The 17,494-nt window shown below is 41.4% G+C and overlaps 2 protein-coding genes across 5 annotated transcripts in view; one reads left to right on the plus strand and one right to left on the minus strand.

The window, feature by feature from the left end:
• The first annotated feature begins 665 nt into the window (after positions 1–665).
• On the plus strand, positions 666–5,220 carry chpf2 (chondroitin polymerizing factor 2). The gene is made up of 4 exons (XM_083936292.1): positions 666–1,680; positions 2,155–2,719; positions 2,847–3,029; positions 3,481–5,220. Exons 1-4 carry the CDS (start codon positions 1,409–1,411, stop codon positions 4,753–4,755), a joined length of 2,295 nt encoding a protein of 764 aa, XP_083792418.1. The 5' UTR covers positions 666–1,408; the 3' UTR covers positions 4,756–5,220.
• A 2,339-nt stretch (positions 5,221–7,559) lies between these two features.
• smarcd3b (SWI/SNF related BAF chromatin remodeling complex subunit D3b) overlaps positions 7,560–17,494 on the minus strand; it is a 32,342-nt gene continuing 22,407 nt past the window's right edge. For all 4 annotated transcript variants that reach the window (XM_083935915.1, XM_083935914.1, XM_083935913.1 and 1 more), the window contains 7 exons: positions 15,598–15,699; positions 15,204–15,365; positions 14,328–14,425; positions 12,735–12,870; positions 11,467–11,589; positions 10,298–10,399; positions 7,560–10,206 (listed from right to left, as the gene is read on the minus strand). In XM_083935915.1, coding sequence (XP_083792041.1) covers positions 10,153–10,206; positions 10,298–10,399; positions 11,467–11,589; positions 12,735–12,870; positions 14,328–14,425; positions 15,204–15,365; positions 15,598–15,699 — 777 coding nt within the window. In that variant the 3' untranslated portion in view covers positions 7,560–10,152. The remainder of the gene's footprint in view (positions 10,207–10,297; positions 10,400–11,466; positions 11,590–12,734; positions 12,871–14,327; positions 14,426–15,203; positions 15,366–15,597; positions 15,700–17,494) is intronic.

Consider the following 17,494-nt stretch of genomic DNA (forward strand, 5'->3'; position numbering starts at 1 on the left):
CTTTATCAGTCCCACAAAGGGGTATTTTCCTTATCCTAATCAATTGTAACAAGCAATATAAACAAGGAAATATAGAATAATGCGAAATATATAAACACAGGGAAGTGGCAAGCAGCTTTAACATTAAATAGCTAGATGTATATCCAAAATGACAAAAACATTCCAGATATCCATAATGTAATTTTGATATCCTAAATTAATTCTGACTAGTAAAAATGTCACTACGGATACAGTATGTACAACTGCAATTTCCAAAGCAAGAATTACATTACTACAGATATCCAGAATGTTCAGATATCTATAATTGTGGATATCTAGAATTGAAAGCCCAATACACATAAATGGCTAAAGTGACGTAATTTGCACTAGTAAGAATGTCATTGTGGATATTTTACATTATCATTCAGTTTTGAGAGAAATGGTATTATGATATCTTAAACCTAATTACAGAGAGGAGTGCGATTCGATTACACGTTAAAACCGTTTGCCACAGTAACCATAGTGATAAAGGTTCTACACGCTCCGTCAGTGATGATGAGGCAGCAACCGAAGTGAGAGAGACGCTACTCCACTCTCTCTGTGTGTGTATGTATATGTATGTGTGTGTGTGTGTATGTGTGGCACTCAAATTTAGAGGAAGTCAAGAAACTGAGGAAAATGGAGGACACGCGTACGGCTATGTTTGAAGGATATTTTTTACCCGCATCGACGATGAATAATGGGATCTTATGTCTTCAAGTCGGTGAGATGGACCGAGGAGCCACATATCTGCACTAAAACAACGATGCTAGCTCGTTAGCTCGCTCTTTGATGCTCCGACACATAACGTTACTGTTGACGTGACAATTTGAACCTACCGACTAACGTTAGTTGGAGTAACGTGAACATAGCATTAACGGTCAACTTCGTCAGGTGACATTAGTTAGCTCACTTTCGAGGTATATAGCTGTTTAGCCTAAAATTGGTGAAGCTAATTAACATAACGTTATCTTAAAAAGTGAATGAATCACCCGAGTAACCGTTTGGTTCGTTACACTGCAGTTGCACCGTAATAAATGTTTATGGTGTTAAGCTATTTGCAATTATTTTGTTATTTTATAAGGAAAAACTAGTTAAGCGATACACGTTTACAATTTGCGCATGCGCAGCCTCAATTATGAGGGTAAAGATACATTTTCTGACGTTTGCTAAAGCTGCAATGTATGGCTCTACATTACGAGGTGACCATCAAAGAGACACTATGTGACGTTTGAGGCTGTTTGTCTGTCAACAAATCAATTCCCCAAAACTTAGTAGGCTCTCTCCTGGCAAAAATGTGCTAAGTTAGGGCAGGGGTGTTGACACATCTGTAGGTAGTAAAATTTTCCAGAACAGCCTCATCAAGGGCAGCTTATAATAACTACCAGATATGCGGCTTGCCTCCTTTTTGGCCGTGTTCAGGCCTGCTTTACCTCTTATCCTCGGGCTGTCTCTGGGATGCAGTCTGAGCCTTTTGATGGTGTCCTGGACACAAGGGGATACCGATGACTCATGTGGAGATGAACTGGGCAACGGGAGGCTTTTCATGGGCAGAGGAGATGCCCAGAGAGACTCAAGGGATGGAGCTGGAGATGAAGACTTCCAGCCACGGATTATTCCCTATCACAAGGACCCGAACAAGCCACACAAGAAAGTCCTCAGGTGAGCGTGGAAGTCGTGGCTTTGTCATGAAGATTGGGCTTTGTGCAAGAACATATATTATACATTTCAACCAATTTAAAGACCGATTTGTTAGAGAAGCGACACACCGCATTACTTTGTATCTCACCGGGTTTATTCTAAGAAACTGGAAACAATTTGAATTCAGAGGATTTACATTTGTTAAATCTTTATATAATGGACTTGCATTTAAATCTCCCCTTCAATAATCTAAGATTAAGTGGGACATACAGTATAGGTGGATGATAGTTTGGAGATGAAATATGGAAATGCCTCATTCTTTTTAATGTTTGTTAGATCAATAGTTTTAGAGTTTTGTGTAATTAGTTTGAGTCTGACATCTGTATTTCTTGCAATTGAAATAAATGGACTGTTATGAGACATTATCATGTTTATTTTGTCTGTGCTGTTGATGAACTCTATTTATTTGTTCTCTCCATTTGTCTTCACCTTCAGAACTCGGTACATTCACACTGAATTGGGCATCAGAGAGCGACTTCTGGTGGGTGTACTGACCTCCCGGGCCACCCTCAACACGCTGGCCGTGGCGGTGAATCGCACAGTTGCCCATCGCTTTCATCGCACCTTTTTCTTCACGGGCCTGCGCAGCCCTAAGGTGCCTCACGGGATGTCTGTGGTTGCCCACGGCGACGACCGTCCAGTTTGGCTGATGTACGAGACAGTGCGTCACCTCCATCAGCACTACGGCTCTGACTATGACTGGTTCCTCTTAGCTCAGGATGACACTTACATGCAAGCAGATCGTCTGTCAGAGCTGGTGGGCCACCTCAGTGCAGGTCAGGACCTGTATATGGGCAGGGCGGAGGAGTTTATTGGTGGAGAAGAGAAGGCACGCTATTGCCACGGGGGTTACGGCTACCTGCTGTCCCGCAGTCTGCTGGCCCGTCTGCAGCCCCACCTCGACACCTGCCGTAATGACATCCTCAGTGTGAGACCAGATGAATGGCTGGGCCGCTGCATTATTGACTACTTGGGGCTCAGTTGTGTGGAGGTGCACCAGGTAAAAAAACACAGACTAATACAATGAAACCAATAGAAAGTAGTTCAATCGATTGAACGCTCATTGGACAGTTTTTTTCTTGGCAGAATATCAATACTAATATTTCTTTTCTTTGTGTGGCTCACAGGAGATGACCTATCGTTACTTTGAGCTTGGGAAAAACGCAGATCCAGAGCGTGAAGATAGCGTACAATTTAAAAATGCCTTCACAGTCCATCCTATATCAGAACCAAATCTCATGTACCGCCTTCACAAACGCTTTAGCCAGATTGAGCTGGAATGGACTTACCTACAAATACAACAGCTGCAGGTTTGTAATACTTTATGCTGCTCCCTCTCACCTGTAAACTACTATATGTTTTCTATCTGATGGGACAGTGGTGATGAGTTTTTTGTGAAAATATACTGTTTGTTCTCATATCCACTGCACCCTCTTTTTGAGCCAGCGCAGAAATTCCTGACTAATACAATATTTAAACATGTCAGAAAGCCAAGACAAGGGATTGGGTGTTTTGCAAAAGCATGAAGTGTTACATTCCAGTGTCTTCATCTTGTGTGTATGATCTGCCCGAGAGTTCTTATTATGTAGTAGTGTATGTAATTAAAGTAGCTGCTAATCATAGTTCATTACCTCCATGCTGACTTGACTTTAAATGTACTTTAAACCACAGAGCAATCTCATACGCCATAAAGGCAAACCTTTACACACTAAACAGTGTGTTTGATTTGACATTTGACGGATTTTTGTGTGTACTCATCAGGTGCAGATCAACAACCTGAGCGACCTGACACCAGAGGGTAAAGCTGGAGTCACTTGGCCCATCGGAATTAACCCTCCCTTCAAACCAAGAACCCGTTTTGAGGTTATAAACTGGGAGTACTTTACAGAAGAGCACATTTACTCGTGCATTGACAGCTCCCCCAAGTGTGAGATGAGAGGGGCTGACCGCTCGGATGTAAGCGCAGTTCTGGAGATTGCAGTCGAGCGTCTAAATGAACGCTACCAGCCACAGCTACGCTTCCGCAAGCGGCGTCTACTTAACGGTTACAGACGCTTTGATCCCACGCGTGGTATGGAGTATGTGTTGGACCTCGCCCTGGAGGCCTACACTCAGAAAGGCCACAGTCAAGTCATTGCCAAACGGGTTAACTTGTTGCGGCCTCTAAGTGCAGTTGAAATCATCCCCATGCCCTATGTGACTGAGGCAACACGGGTGCAGGTCATCCTACCTGTAACTGCCCAGGATCAGGACTTTGTGGGGAACTTCCTCGACATGTATGTGATGAACACTTTGGACACCCATGACAATGTTTTACTCACGTTCCTGTTCATCTATGATCCCTTTGATGCTCAGCGAGTCAGCCAGACTGATGTGTTCGCGGGCATTAAAGCCATGATCGGGGAGGTGGAGAAGCGCTACGGAGACGTGAAGATCCCCTGGATCAGCGTGAAGACGGAGGTGCCCTCACAGGTCAAGCTGATGGACATCATCTCTAAGAAGCACCCAGTGGACACGCTGTTTTTCCTGGCCGGTGTGTGGACAGAGGTCAATGCTGACTTCCTGAATCGCTGCAGAATGAACGCCATCAGCAACTGGCAGGTCTTCTTCCCCATCCACTTCCAAGAGTACAGTCCCGCCGTCATGTACCGAGACCAACAGCCTTCTGCTGCCTCCTCCTCTTTTGCTTCTGAGTCGCTGCGAGACGGCCACTTTGACCGCCACGTCTTTGATGAGGCTTGTTTTTACAATGCGGACTACATGACCGCACGGACCAAGATGGCTGCGGACATCTTAGACAACGAGGAGCTTCTGGAAAGCATGGACGTGTACGACATATTCGTCCGTTACTCGGGCCTACATGTGTTCCGAGCTGTAGAGCCGGCGCTGATCCAGAAATACGTGCGGCGAGCGTGCAACCCACGATTCAGTGAGGATATTTACCACCGCTGTGTCCTGAGCAACCTGGAGGGTCTGGGGTCACGCTCGCATCTAGCTATGGCTCTTTTTGAGCAAGAGCAGGCCAACAGCACCTAGAGGCCTGTTGGTGATTGACTAAAGGATACTCGCGCAGAATAATGTGAATTAAAATACAGTACTTTTGTGATCCATACTGAAATTTGCGCTTGAGATTAGCATCATCTTGCTCACACTCTGATGGAGAAAATGTGTGCTAATGCATAAGTTCCTCCAGCTGAAACTCTCTCTGCTCAATACTTCTGAGTACTTCTGACTAAGTCCATAACTTTGACTTGTGTCTAGATGAATTATGAGTCTTCGAGGTTTCTGAACATGGACTACTGTTACTTGTATTCCTGCCAGTGATTTATTCTCACACGAGCCGAGCAACAATATTTATACTTCGATTTTAAAAAAATATAGGAGGTTGCTTTTGACTTGAAATAATAAATGAACAATGGCCTTTATTGTTGATGATGAACTCCAAAAGAATGGAGTCTTCCATATTGAAGATGTTTAAAATGATACTGGAAACAAACCGTTGGCTGCCTTTTCTTTTGTTTTTAAAAGAGGTATTAAAGAGTGATATTTCTGTTCCAAGTTGTTTTTTTTTATTCATACAGAGTGTGTACAAATGCTTGTTTCATTCCGATTAGGTAGAGAAACAACTGTTTATGGGGTCTGTACGCAGCAAGCTTGAGCAGTTACTCCTGGAGGTATGTGTTATCTGCTTGGCAGAGCTGAAAAAAGGCAATATGGCAGAAAAATCTTGCGGTCAGTAGCGATGGCGTGCTCATTTTCAGAGTAATATAATGTTGTCTTCCCGGTTTACGTAAAGCTTTGCTGCAGCGCCTGGAGGCAGTGAACAGTTTGTTCCAAAGCGGCCTGCCCCGCCTCATCCCCCACATTAAGTCAGCAAATCTCCACCCCGACCCGGGCCTCCCTGGGTTTTGGCGAGTATTCTATACACACGTCTTTGGGGAGAGAAGTGAACCCAGTGCCCAGAGGGAGGGTCGTACCTCGCCACGGTTCTGCCGTGCTGTGGGTGGTTAAACTTCACAGTGAGATGGTTGAACAAGCTGAATGGCTTACTTCACACAGCCTCCTCTTCTCTGAAAGGGTGAGACGATCCCTCCCCCACCCACAAAACTTCTCCATGTGAGGGTTGTCGGGAGAATAGCGGGGCAACGGAGTGAAAGAGGCTCTTTCTGAGGTGGGAGCAGGGCTGCAGTGAGCATTACACCACCGCTGCTAAACGCTGTGGAAAGGGCCTCACCTGCTTCCTTGTGGTGAGGTCAGTGAACAATAAAATGCCTGTCTGCCACCTTCTGAGGAACGCCTCGCTCATGCATTTAACCCACCAAAAATCAACACTCACTGATGCAGAGTATGAGTGTTCTTTTGTGAAGCTGCTCAATTATTTACATCCCACAGCTAATAGCATAGATCTGGAATATGGAAAAAAACAAAAACTTAATATGATGCCATTTCTGTTGTCTGTTATCATTTACACATAATTACAGAGTCCAAGTTGTAGGGCTGCAACTAACAATTATCTTAATTGTGAATTAATATGTTAATTATTTACTTGATTAATGAGTAAGTTGTTTTGTCCAGAAAATGAAGAAATATCATCATGAATCTTAATCAAAAAGAGCTGTTGATTAATTAAACAGTTGGTAATTCATTTTTTTAGTCTTTGCAGCTCTAGCCGGAAGATTCGTCTTACTGTTCTTGTAGATAGGTGAGGAATAAGTTGTTCTGAAGGCACAATCATCACATTTACACCTGTACAGCCACAGTCAAAGCACTGAGCAGTTGGGGTTAATGCTCAAGGACCAGATTTATCCTGCCTGTCCTGGGGGGATTGGGCCACAAGCACGAGCCTGCTTCTCTAACCTTAAGGCCACCGCTGTCCCTGATGTTCTGTGTACAATTCACACACAGACCAAGATCTATATAATATCTACAGTAGACTGAATAACAACAGTTGAAAGATTGATAGATTTAACTTTTTACCTATTGAAAAGCTTACGAAAAACTCTTTAAAATACTTTGTGCCATATAATAGTATATGTACATTATATAAAAAAGACTGAAATTGTTCCAAATGAATATCTGCATTATCCTCCGAATCTTCAGATGGGAAAAGTTTTACCAAATATTTTTGTTCTTTATAAAAGTGCATTAAGACCCCAAAACTCAGACACAACCGTCTGCTTTAAAGCTGCTGTTTAATGACGACGATGTACTGACAGGATCAGGTAAAAATAGTATAAAGTAAAAGGATATCATTGAATTCTGTGATTGCTTTGTTTGCCCAGCAGTCATTCACTAAAGGTTTGAAACACGCAAACACACAGCTGTCTGTCTGTACGTGGTGAAGCACATCCTGGTGTATTAAGTCATATTATGTATTAAGAAATAGCTACATTTGTTTTTGTTTTATCCCTCAGAATTTTGCAACGTTTTTAGTTTTGTCTAATGACTTCACTGATAATTCACTTTGTGCAAAAATGATCTTTTATAACCTTTAGATATGTAAACAAGAGGCACTTGAACTGCGCATTATCTCGCCTAATCCCAGTGACATTTACTGTGTAGGTTTATCACTAATCCTCAGATATTATCTCTATAATGCTGAATCTCTTCAAAAATAAAAAAACAATATAACACCACTAAACCAGATGTAAACCATGAATTCAAGCCTTATTGTGATTTTGTCTGTATGGAGCAATGGCAGAAACTTCACACGTTGGCGGATCAGTTCTCCACTGTGTAGCTTTTGACCATATTAATGCCCTTTAAAACATTTAGAAGTAAGGCTCACTCTAACACTTCTGTATGTTTTTGCACCAAAGTAAAAAAATCGAATGACATCATTCACAGAAGAAAGTAAAGTTTATATTCCGTGCACATCGTTGTGTCATGGTCATAAAGGTGAAAAAAAGACACGTTAGATATCATGGCATTTACAAACTTTGGCAAGCGCTTCTTTATTTACATCCAGACTGTCTCGTTATGTCACAGCTGTTTTCCCTTTTTTTAGTTAAATGTAATCACCAAACAGAGTCGCTCTTTACAGATATACAGTGTCATGTATACTATTATCTCCCTGTCGGTGACGCTCTGACGACAGTGTAAACAGAGAAAGAGCACTTCCCACTCTTCACAAACACATGCAGGGAGTGGGACAAACATGTCCACAGTATGTCAGGTTTAGCGACGGGAGACACAGTAGTCGTGTTGACGTATTGTCAGATATTCTGATACTGTGGTGCTCAAGAGCTGAGGTCACCCAGGAGTTGCGGCTTCTAGTTTCCTCCACAAGAGGGTGCAAGTGAATCAGTGACTGTATGACAACTATGTGAATGCCCTGGCCATGAAAAGACAAACACTGGGTCACACACAGAACTAAGATACTACCAATGACTACGCTTTCTCCTCTAAAAGAGTGCAGTTAATATAACTTAGTCCTAGTAACAAAAAGACACAATTCAGAAAAGTCACACCTACAGTTAGTTGCTGGTAGGGCATATCATTTTTGGCAAAAAGGTTTCCAGAAGGCATTTCAACAAAAGTCACACGGTCTGCTCTGCCAGCTTTTTCTATTTACACATATCATCCGATGTATTAACTAATGTCACTGGAGCATGCATAGGTCATCGTGAAATCATCCCGTCGCTTTTGTGTGTACGCTGGAATAATACGGTCTCACCCATGACGAGAGGAGACAAAAGAAGGACAGCAGTGCAAAGAAACCCAGAAAAGGTTTCAGCTCAGACTGCTGAGAGAAAGAAAAAAGATCCTCCATCTGACATTACAACATATACATACAAGTCAAGTGTCATTAAAAAAAGTGTAAAAGGAGATTATATCGTGTGTTACAGCTACGGAGATCGAGGGAGGTCTTTCTTTGTTGCAGCTTCCAGCTCCCACGGCAGTTAGGGGATGGACCTAAAATAAATCACCCCAACCCAAGATAGTACACAGAGGAACACTAACATTCCTGCCCTACTAATTCAAAACGCATGGAGCTCCCATAATGCACCATGTAAATCAACCCTCCTTCCCCAAATCCCCCCAAAACAAACACACAAATAGTCTGTCGTATACTATACAGTTGGCCCTCTTAAGGGAAAACATATTTACATTCACATCTCTAGAAAAGAAAGACTTTTTTTCTTCTTCATGTAACATAAAAAAAAATTAGAAATGGACAAAAATCATCCAGAACTGGGCTCAAGTGTTCACTGCAACAACAAACCTTTGGGGCTAAACGCCTTCTGAAACGACACAGATGTCTTTATTACCGCCTCACAAGGAAACGCTTTTGCGATTTCTGTCAAACCCAGGTGAGGATCTTTTTTGCTCACTTCTACTTCAGTGATCATGTTCCTCCTCTCCTTCCAACCTTTGGTAACACCCTCAGGACATTTAACTGGCGAGATACGACACAAGGAAGAGGCAGTGAGCGACTTTGACGAAACAAACCAGTCCACAGGTCCCTACGTGTATAGGCGTATTTGTCTTTGTGCTATGATTAAGGGAAGAAAAGCTATTATTATGATCATCAATACCCCTTCATTAAAACACTATTCTTGCTGTGATAATACTTCGGTTCAGTTACCAAATACTGTTGTAGGAGTTGCTGTAAAAAGAAGTCTGGTGAATAGGACTAAAATGAGACGCAGGAGGAGGTTTTTCCAACTGATTCACTCAAACCTGAACATGAAGGAAATCCACGCCTCGGGTTGGTTGACAGAATTGATTCCCTGCAACCCGTTGTGTCACACTGTAATCTTTGCTGGTGTAATTAATCACTCTTTCAAAAAAACACTCCTAATGAGAACAGACAAAAAGACACGCACACACTTACAATCGACGAATAAATCAGCTTCAGAAAGAGTTGGAAAGACATCAAATGTGAAGAATCCGTGTCTGTGACGATGGGTGACATCGCGTGACGTCTCTGTCGGACACAGCGGCGACGATGGCGAGCATCCGAGAACACAGCACAGGCGAGTGAGCAGCCGGGTGGGAGTTCGCCTTGACCATTTTCGTGACGTATTTACAAAAGTAGAAGTAGAGTAGCGCTGAAGAGGAGGTTTGTGTTCAGTAGGCAGTGGAGTCTGAGGATGTCTGTGGTCTGAGGGGCTCGACCTCTGATGATGCAGCTGAACAGATGCGGTTAATGATGACGTCTTGCAGTCCTGCACAAAACTGAACGAGTGGACGTGCATGTGCAAGGGGATCTGGGCCTCCGCACGTGCACAACGCTGCTGTCGTGACAAAACCTCCTCCTCTAATTTCACTTTGAAATTTTCTTCATTGCTAAGACAAAAGATTTTCCTTTTTTTTTTTGAGCTACCGACATTTTTAGAGGTTTCACCAGACTACAGCGATGGCTCACTCTCACACACACACACACACACACACACACATGCAGCTCCAGAGATTCAGGAGGGCCTCGGTTTAGGTGTTGCGGACAGCTAAGGCCTGTTCCAGCTCCTGTCTCCTCTGCTGGATCTGTCGAGGAAAAGAGGAGAAGAAAAACTACGTCATATCTGAGCATCTCCAGAGAGTCGTTGTGAAGTGAGTGTAAAAGACAGCTCGTCACCTTGCAGTAGAAATAGCGGCTGACGGCCTCCTGGGACCAGGGCTCGTGGTAAAACGCCGCCCTCCTCTCTTCTTCTGGGTTCCCCACCACGTCTGTCATTAACTGCAGCCAATGACAAGGAAATCATTAAAGGTCCCATATTGTCAAAAAATGTACAAGAGATTTACATGTCATTTTTATTATAAAGCAGGAGGAGGTGCCATATAAAAGCAGGAGGAGGTGCCATATAAACACTGTGAAAGAATCAAAACGCTCAATTCACAGAGAAACGCACACAGCCCGTATTTAGAAACTGTGATTTTAAATGTCACAACTTTCCTGTATATATATATAAATTTAAAAATTAAAATATTAATTCAGACTATATATATATATAGTCTGAATTAATATTTTAATTTTCGGGTTTGACAATGACTTTCTGTCATTCTGTTTCCGTGGTACCAGCCAATAGTGGCCAGCGTCGTGGGTTGCCAGGGTTGTCTGTTGTTGGGTGCAGCTACTGCAGGCTGGCACTGGTGAAATGGAGTTTGCCAATCCTGCAGCTGCTTTGTTATTTGTCCCTGCAGCTGAGTGAGCGCAGACGGGCAAAAACCAGAGTCAATGTAGGCCGAGCATTCACTCCATGGACTGAGAGAAAGGAGTTCAACGCGATTAAAACAAACGCCCAAATGGCTACGTTTCTCCTTGATCGGTAAGCTAACTTTCATGTTTACTTAGCTGTAACGGCTAACGCTAACAGTAACGCTGTAATACTTGTTTTTATGGTGTGATTTGCCGGAGGGGATGGGTTCAAACAGGCTCAAACAGACTCCGGTCTCCTGTAGGCTGCTGGGCCGGGTCTGACCAACCTGGCAACCCGACTGCTTTTAATTATATTTTGTTGTTGCGACTACGCTCATTCTTCATATTTAAGTAACCGCAGCAATAACAAAGAGTAAAATAACTCCTATACGAGTCAAATCTTATCTAAGTCGAAGTACATAAGTATTTAAAGAATAAAGGTAAATACTTATGTAAATCCTTTATATTTAAAGTCAGATCCTTCTGCATTTTATTATCCAGCCCAACATCCAGAACATATGTCCGAATAAAGGCAGCGAGTTGTTTCGATGGAACTTTAAATCACAAACAGAGCAACATTGAGCTCATGTGCATATAAATAATCGAACCTTAAGGTCTCGGCTCTGGGATTTGAGCCAGTCCTGGATGTAGCCCTTGGGATCTCTGGAGAAACTGAGCATGAAGTCCCTCTGGATCTTCAGCTGGTTGATGGACTCGATGGTCTCATGGATCTGAAAAGAGGAACAGCAACATGTAAATCTCAGTTTCCTTTATTAATTTGACAGATTTATAGATCGTTGTCTACTGGTATTAAAGAATATGTTTTTGAACAGAACGTATCTGCAGAAAATTATGCTTGGGGGGATTTAGAAATGGTGTCATTACCTAGTTCTTTATTTATTTAGCTATTTATCTTATTTTTTATTTCTGGAATTGGTTATGTATTTCATACTCTGTATGTATAATGTATAATAATGTAGTAAAGTGTTCTTTAATAAAGTAATTTTGTTTAGGGAAGTATCCTTCTGAGTATCCTTGTAAAATCGTTGTCTATTTTTCAACTTTCTTTTAGAGGTAATCAGCAAATTTCTGACCCTCTAAAATAGGTATTAATCTCTATAAACCATATCTGTTGGTAAAATGACAATAAACTAGCAAAACATTGATCTGCTATTGATACTTGCTGCTGGTTTAGATATATTTTGTATCAAAGCCAAGGTTCCTACACCTTTTCCAAAGTCATATTCAAGCACCTTTCAAGCATTTCAGGGTGAATTTTCAAGCTTTTCCAGCAGCTTACAGCGATGGTAAATGACAGATTCATATGCGGTGCAATACACTGTATTCAGTAAACTTATTTCATTTGTTCATCACATTAAATTAAATGTTATTGTGCTCTAAAACAACCAACATGATGTTTTAAGACAGCTTTCTACAGAAGGACGACAAATGAAAGGAAAACAGTTTCTACCATTTTGATCATCTGTTAATCGTCAAGAGTAATTTTTCATGCAAAAAAGGAAAAGGAAATGTTGTTTTCAGTCTCAAATGTGCAGATCTTCTTTTCTCTGTGTTACATACTACAGCACATGCCATCCCCTATAACATAACATGTCAAGTACCACTTTATTCAAAATCCCAAGCACTTTCCAAACCTTGACAACAGCACAGTAAATTTAAAGTGTTCTCAAGGGTTTCCCAGCACCGGTGAGAACCCTGCGTAGCTACAACTGTCGGTTTAAGAGTAAAAATGTGTCTGTTAAACACAAATCTCAGTCGAACATTAAAAATAGAAGTGAGCAAACTACCTCAGTGAGATTTGTGATTTATTATTGATCAGAGGTGAGGATTTGCACTCTGATGCTGGTGATCTCACCTTGTTGTCCAGCGTGGCGATCTCCTGCTGGTTGGCGGTGGAGAGGAGGAAGCTGCTCATCTGACCCTTCAGGGGGTCTTCCACCTCCACGTCGATGTCGTAGCAGGCCGTCTTCTTCTGGTCGTTGGGATCCACACTGACGGAGAGCAAACGGAGTAAATCATCACAGAATCTTTCAACGAATCCTTAAAAGCATGTCCTGGTGCCTGCCACGTTTCTGAATCCATGTCACCGAATTACATCTGTTGTTTTCGTTTGTATGGTGAATAAAAAAAGTAGAAAAAACATTCATGTGGTTTTTGTTCAGTCACTGCCACCAGATGATGATTCTATTTTGATGTTTAGAACTAAACTAAATTGAAAATACATGAAAATTACATTAAACTTTTTAGAAGAAGCTCAAAGACACATTTTCTAACTCCTGAGGCTGCACTATTAAAAAAAAACCTTTTATGGTTATCTTTTTATCGCTCAAATTCAAAACACCATCATGAACGCCAGGTGATTTTTATAATACACCCAATAAAAAGTACTTGTCATCAAAACATATCAAAACATGACACATTTGTTAGTGTTCTTTAAATTTAAAGTGCGTCATGTCTGACAAAATGAAAGAAAAGCATCATGAGGGAACAATATAAAAACGCTCCAAAATTACTGGAAAATTAGGAATTTGGGAACAAAAAATTCCTTAAAAAAATAAATAATGAAGATGGAAACTTGTTTTTTGGTCCACCCATTCCTGGTGAAGGCTCAGTGTCCTTGGCACACAAATCACACTTTCCCTGGGTAGAACCCACCGAAAACCTACTTTACCTTCCATCACTAATGCTCACAGACAATACTGAAGCTACAGAGACCCAGGACACTCAGACAAACGCTGCAGAATCAAAATCACATAAATGTATTTGCTCAAATACATTTGAGCCATTTTGAGGAAAAAAAACACCCGGCAATGGTGTTCTAGGGTTAAAAAGATACTTTTTCAGTGCCAAAAACCATAAAAACATCATGGCACAAATATCAAAGGGACCCAGAAATAAAAGAGATTTTGATCTCAGTGGAGCTTTTAGTGGTTAAATACGTTTTATAATGGGGCTGATTGATTATGAGGAAAATTATTATTATTATTTAACATGAAAACATTATTGAACTAAAACTAAACCCTTTTTAACAGCGGCGTTTCTTTTACTTTAAATATAATTCAGCCGAAAAACCAAAACAAATAAATACATGTAAAAAAAAAAAAGAGATTCACTGCATAAAATAAATATATATTTGAATAAATTAATGAATAAATAATACATCAACTACTAAATAAATAATCATTACATTAGACCAAAATAGATCAAATATGCTGTAGTGTAATGTCACAACCATAAAACTCCTAAAAATATATATTCAACGTTCTGTTAAACACTATTCCACATATTCCAGTCAGTGAGAGCACCGCCGTAAAGGAAAGGATGCGTTGGTTTTCTAACATAAGACAAACGAGAGCATCATCTTGTTTTTCTTAATAGTTGCGTAACTGAAAATGAAATCCAATCGATGGCCCGGCTCCTGTTTGTATCCAGTGCAACAGAACTCTACCTGATGACGTGGTTGATGACGATGGGGTCGGGGGGTAAGAGGAGGTTGGTGAGGCGCTGAGGGATCTCAGAGAACTTCAGCCGAGGGCAGTCAAAGATCTGTAGAGGGTGAAGATGTCATTACACATGGCATGGATTGATAACTGAAACCAGAAACATTTTTTTTGTTATAATAATATACCGATTTGTTTTAACCAAGCCCCCACCACAGCGACTTCCTGGTTGATCCAATAAGGAAGTGCCAAAAATGTCAGTTCTCTGAGTGTCCACTAGGGGCAGATTTCATAACAGAGCAGTTTCTCATTGACCCCCATGTTAAACAGGCCGTTTTCACAGCATAATTAAACCTTCTTAAGGCGTGGTACAAAAAAGCATTATAGTGTGTATGTTTACGTCATATCTCCATGACAACACCCCTCCCCCCAACGTCACATACATGCCCTTTTTTGGTAAGAGGAAATGAGGAGGAGTCAAAGTCTGACAAGATGGAGACTCCCGTAGGCGAGAACGATTGAATCAAGTTGAGAGACGGTCCTCGATGGAGAAGCTACGTCCATTTTTTATACACTCTATGGCAATAACGTGATAAATGATCATATATAAACATGAAACTCGTAATAATGTAAAAATATATTGATAAAACATGACACACATCTCGTTATAACAATAAGGTTTTCACCGTACAACGTGATTCTGATCCTTTTTTCTTTTTCTAGCAGTGGCAGCAATCTGCTTCCATAATAACGTGAAGTGTGTATCATATATAATATGGAAATACAGAAGCCAGTCTTGCGTGACAGATTTATTGTGTATTACTCACATAAATCAGCATGTATGCAACAACAGAATGGTTAATAGCACACAGGGAGTCCCGTACCTGCTGGAAGTACTTGTCACAGTTAATGTACTCCTTGTCGTGGGAGTCCTGCAGCTTGTTGGTCTTGACGTACTGCCAGAGGGCCTGGATGATGCAGGAGCGGGCCTGAGTGTGAATGCCAAGCAGGCGAGCCAGGCGAGGGTCCAGCTTAAACTGGGGAGGCTGCGGAGACGGTATAATAATCACATTACAACCGCCCACCTCAGAGCCTTTACATCACCACATCTGACATCTTTATCTCAGCTCCCCGGCTTGGAGACGGACGCCAGGTTCTTTAATGCACTCTGTAATGTTTCTGTAGACCGGTGGTTATCAGTGATGTGAAGCCTGCAGGTTTGTAAAACAACATGAAGGGGATGAGTCACAGAGATGTGAGCCTATGCGGCGTCCTTACCTGGTAGTCCAGCATCAGCAGCAGAGTGCAGCGCACGCTCACGTCCCCCGGCCGTTTCACCTGGAAGCCGTCCGTCTCCTGAGTGGTTTGCGTGCGGTGCCACTGGAAGAGCAAACCAGCACACGTTGAAAACACTGAGGTTTTTATTCAGATTGAATGGTAATTTTTGTTTGTTTCACACTTTATTAATCAGGAATTTCTTATTAATTCCTGCTCTAAAAGCCCTGAAAACCTATTTTTTTTAACCTACTAATACAGTTTCACATTCACACTGTGCTTTAACGTACGTACCAATGTCATAAATAAATCTTCACGCTCTATATACTGGATATAGACGTGCATATACTGTACATAACCACCTTGCATTACCGATTCAGTGTTTATCCGTTCAACATTACTTTATGACCAAATACCTGAAGTTCAATTACATTTCCACAGCTGTACTTTGTGTTTAGTGCTAACAGACAAATCTCACTTTTTTAAAACATGGGACCTGATGTTTCCTACTGAACTTAAACTTTGATTGTTGCGCCATATTAAATGTTATAGAGAAACACTTTGCAACTGTTTGAAGCTGGAGATTTGGTACAATTCACAAATGTGCAAAAAAAGAAAACAAAGAAATAAGTTTTACCTGCACCAGCACTGATCTCGACTCAAGAGTCTGTGTTTTCTTTGAGAGGTTACATTTGTTTTTGCAAACTACCCGTGCACAGTGTGCCGAGGAACCGAGATAGCGAAAGGTTAACCAGCTGAACGTTATCTCAGACTATATAAGTGAACTGAAAAACTAAATATCAGCCAGGGCAAACACTAAACTATTACTGTGAGATTCTGTTTGAGGCTTTGACTATATGTAACTAACTGCAGATGAAATGCTTGTGACATCTATATTTTTTTTATCTTAGCAGCTCTGAACCTGAACAGAAAAAAGCACTTCAAGCACCATCTTCAGTACGATGGATTGCAGTTATTTAGCATGCAAACCAGAAATGCTTTCCTCCGAGCAGCTGAATTAGAACAGATTAAGCACTGATTGTACCTCAAGGTAGGGAACATTTTCTTTTGATGGAAAATCATTCAAAGCAATGCACCTGAGTGCCTCGTCAGAATGCCCCCTTAAAAAAGAAGGAACCTTGAGAAGTCATAATTTTCACTTTGGAACTCCGAAAGTGTTTTTTTTATTTTAAGTCAGAACATTTTGTTAAGATACAAAGTGAAGAGCAGCTAATGATTTGTAATAAAAAAAATAAGTGAGCACTTGTTTTCTACAGCTTTTGCACCTGCATGCAAACAACCTTGTAATGTTGGAAAAGAAGCCTCTCTCCTTTCTGTTGTTATAGAAACTCAAATGATTTAAAAAAAAGGGGGCAGAGGGCATGCCCACTCTCTCAGTCTGTTTCATTTTGTATTTATCCAGTGGAGATGCAAAAAAAGAGCAGGTCAGGTGGGGTTATTGCTGCTCAAGACTTCGACGGGCTCACAAATTTGTCCGTGGACGTCTCTCCTCTGCATGATGAAGAGGCAGTCGCAGACCCTGACAGTGTGGTCCAACAGTCTGATTCACTGATTTAAGGAATGTGATCTCAAAGGAAAGCACTGACCTATAGAGTGACAAACAAGTTGTCTGGATGTTGAATGTTGTGGAAGAGATAAGACAGCGCAGGGAAATATGCCAATTTGCATTCTTGCAGAGAGATTACAAAAGCTTTTAAGAGATAGTTCAGATTTTTTAAGTGGGGTTGTTAGTCCTGTTAGTACCTAACCCTTTAAAAACACCAACGTCACACAATAACACAAATAAACAAACCAATCGAGGCAGGGGTAGACCAGCAACTCCTGTGTCCTGCCAAGTGGCTTCAGTTCTCCTTACGTCAACTTAAACAAGACTGTATGA

The sequence above is a fragment of the Echiichthys vipera genome (assembly GCF_963691815.1).
Source record: "Echiichthys vipera genome assembly, chromosome: 21".
Classification (NCBI taxonomy): domain Eukaryota; kingdom Metazoa; phylum Chordata; class Actinopteri; order Perciformes; family Trachinidae; genus Echiichthys; species Echiichthys vipera.

Coding starts and splice junctions, on each gene's coding strand:
- chpf2 (XM_083936292.1), top strand. CDS start 1,409: ATGCGGCTTGCCTCCTTTTTGGCCGTGTTCAGGCCTGCTTTACCTCTT. Junction 1,681..2,154: donor CCACACAAGAAAGTCCTCAG/GTGAGCGTGGAA, acceptor CTTCACCTTCAG/AACTCGGTACATTCACACTG. Junction 2,720..2,846: donor GTTGTGTGGAGGTGCACCAG/GTAAAAAAACAC, acceptor TGTGGCTCACAG/GAGATGACCTATCGTTACTT.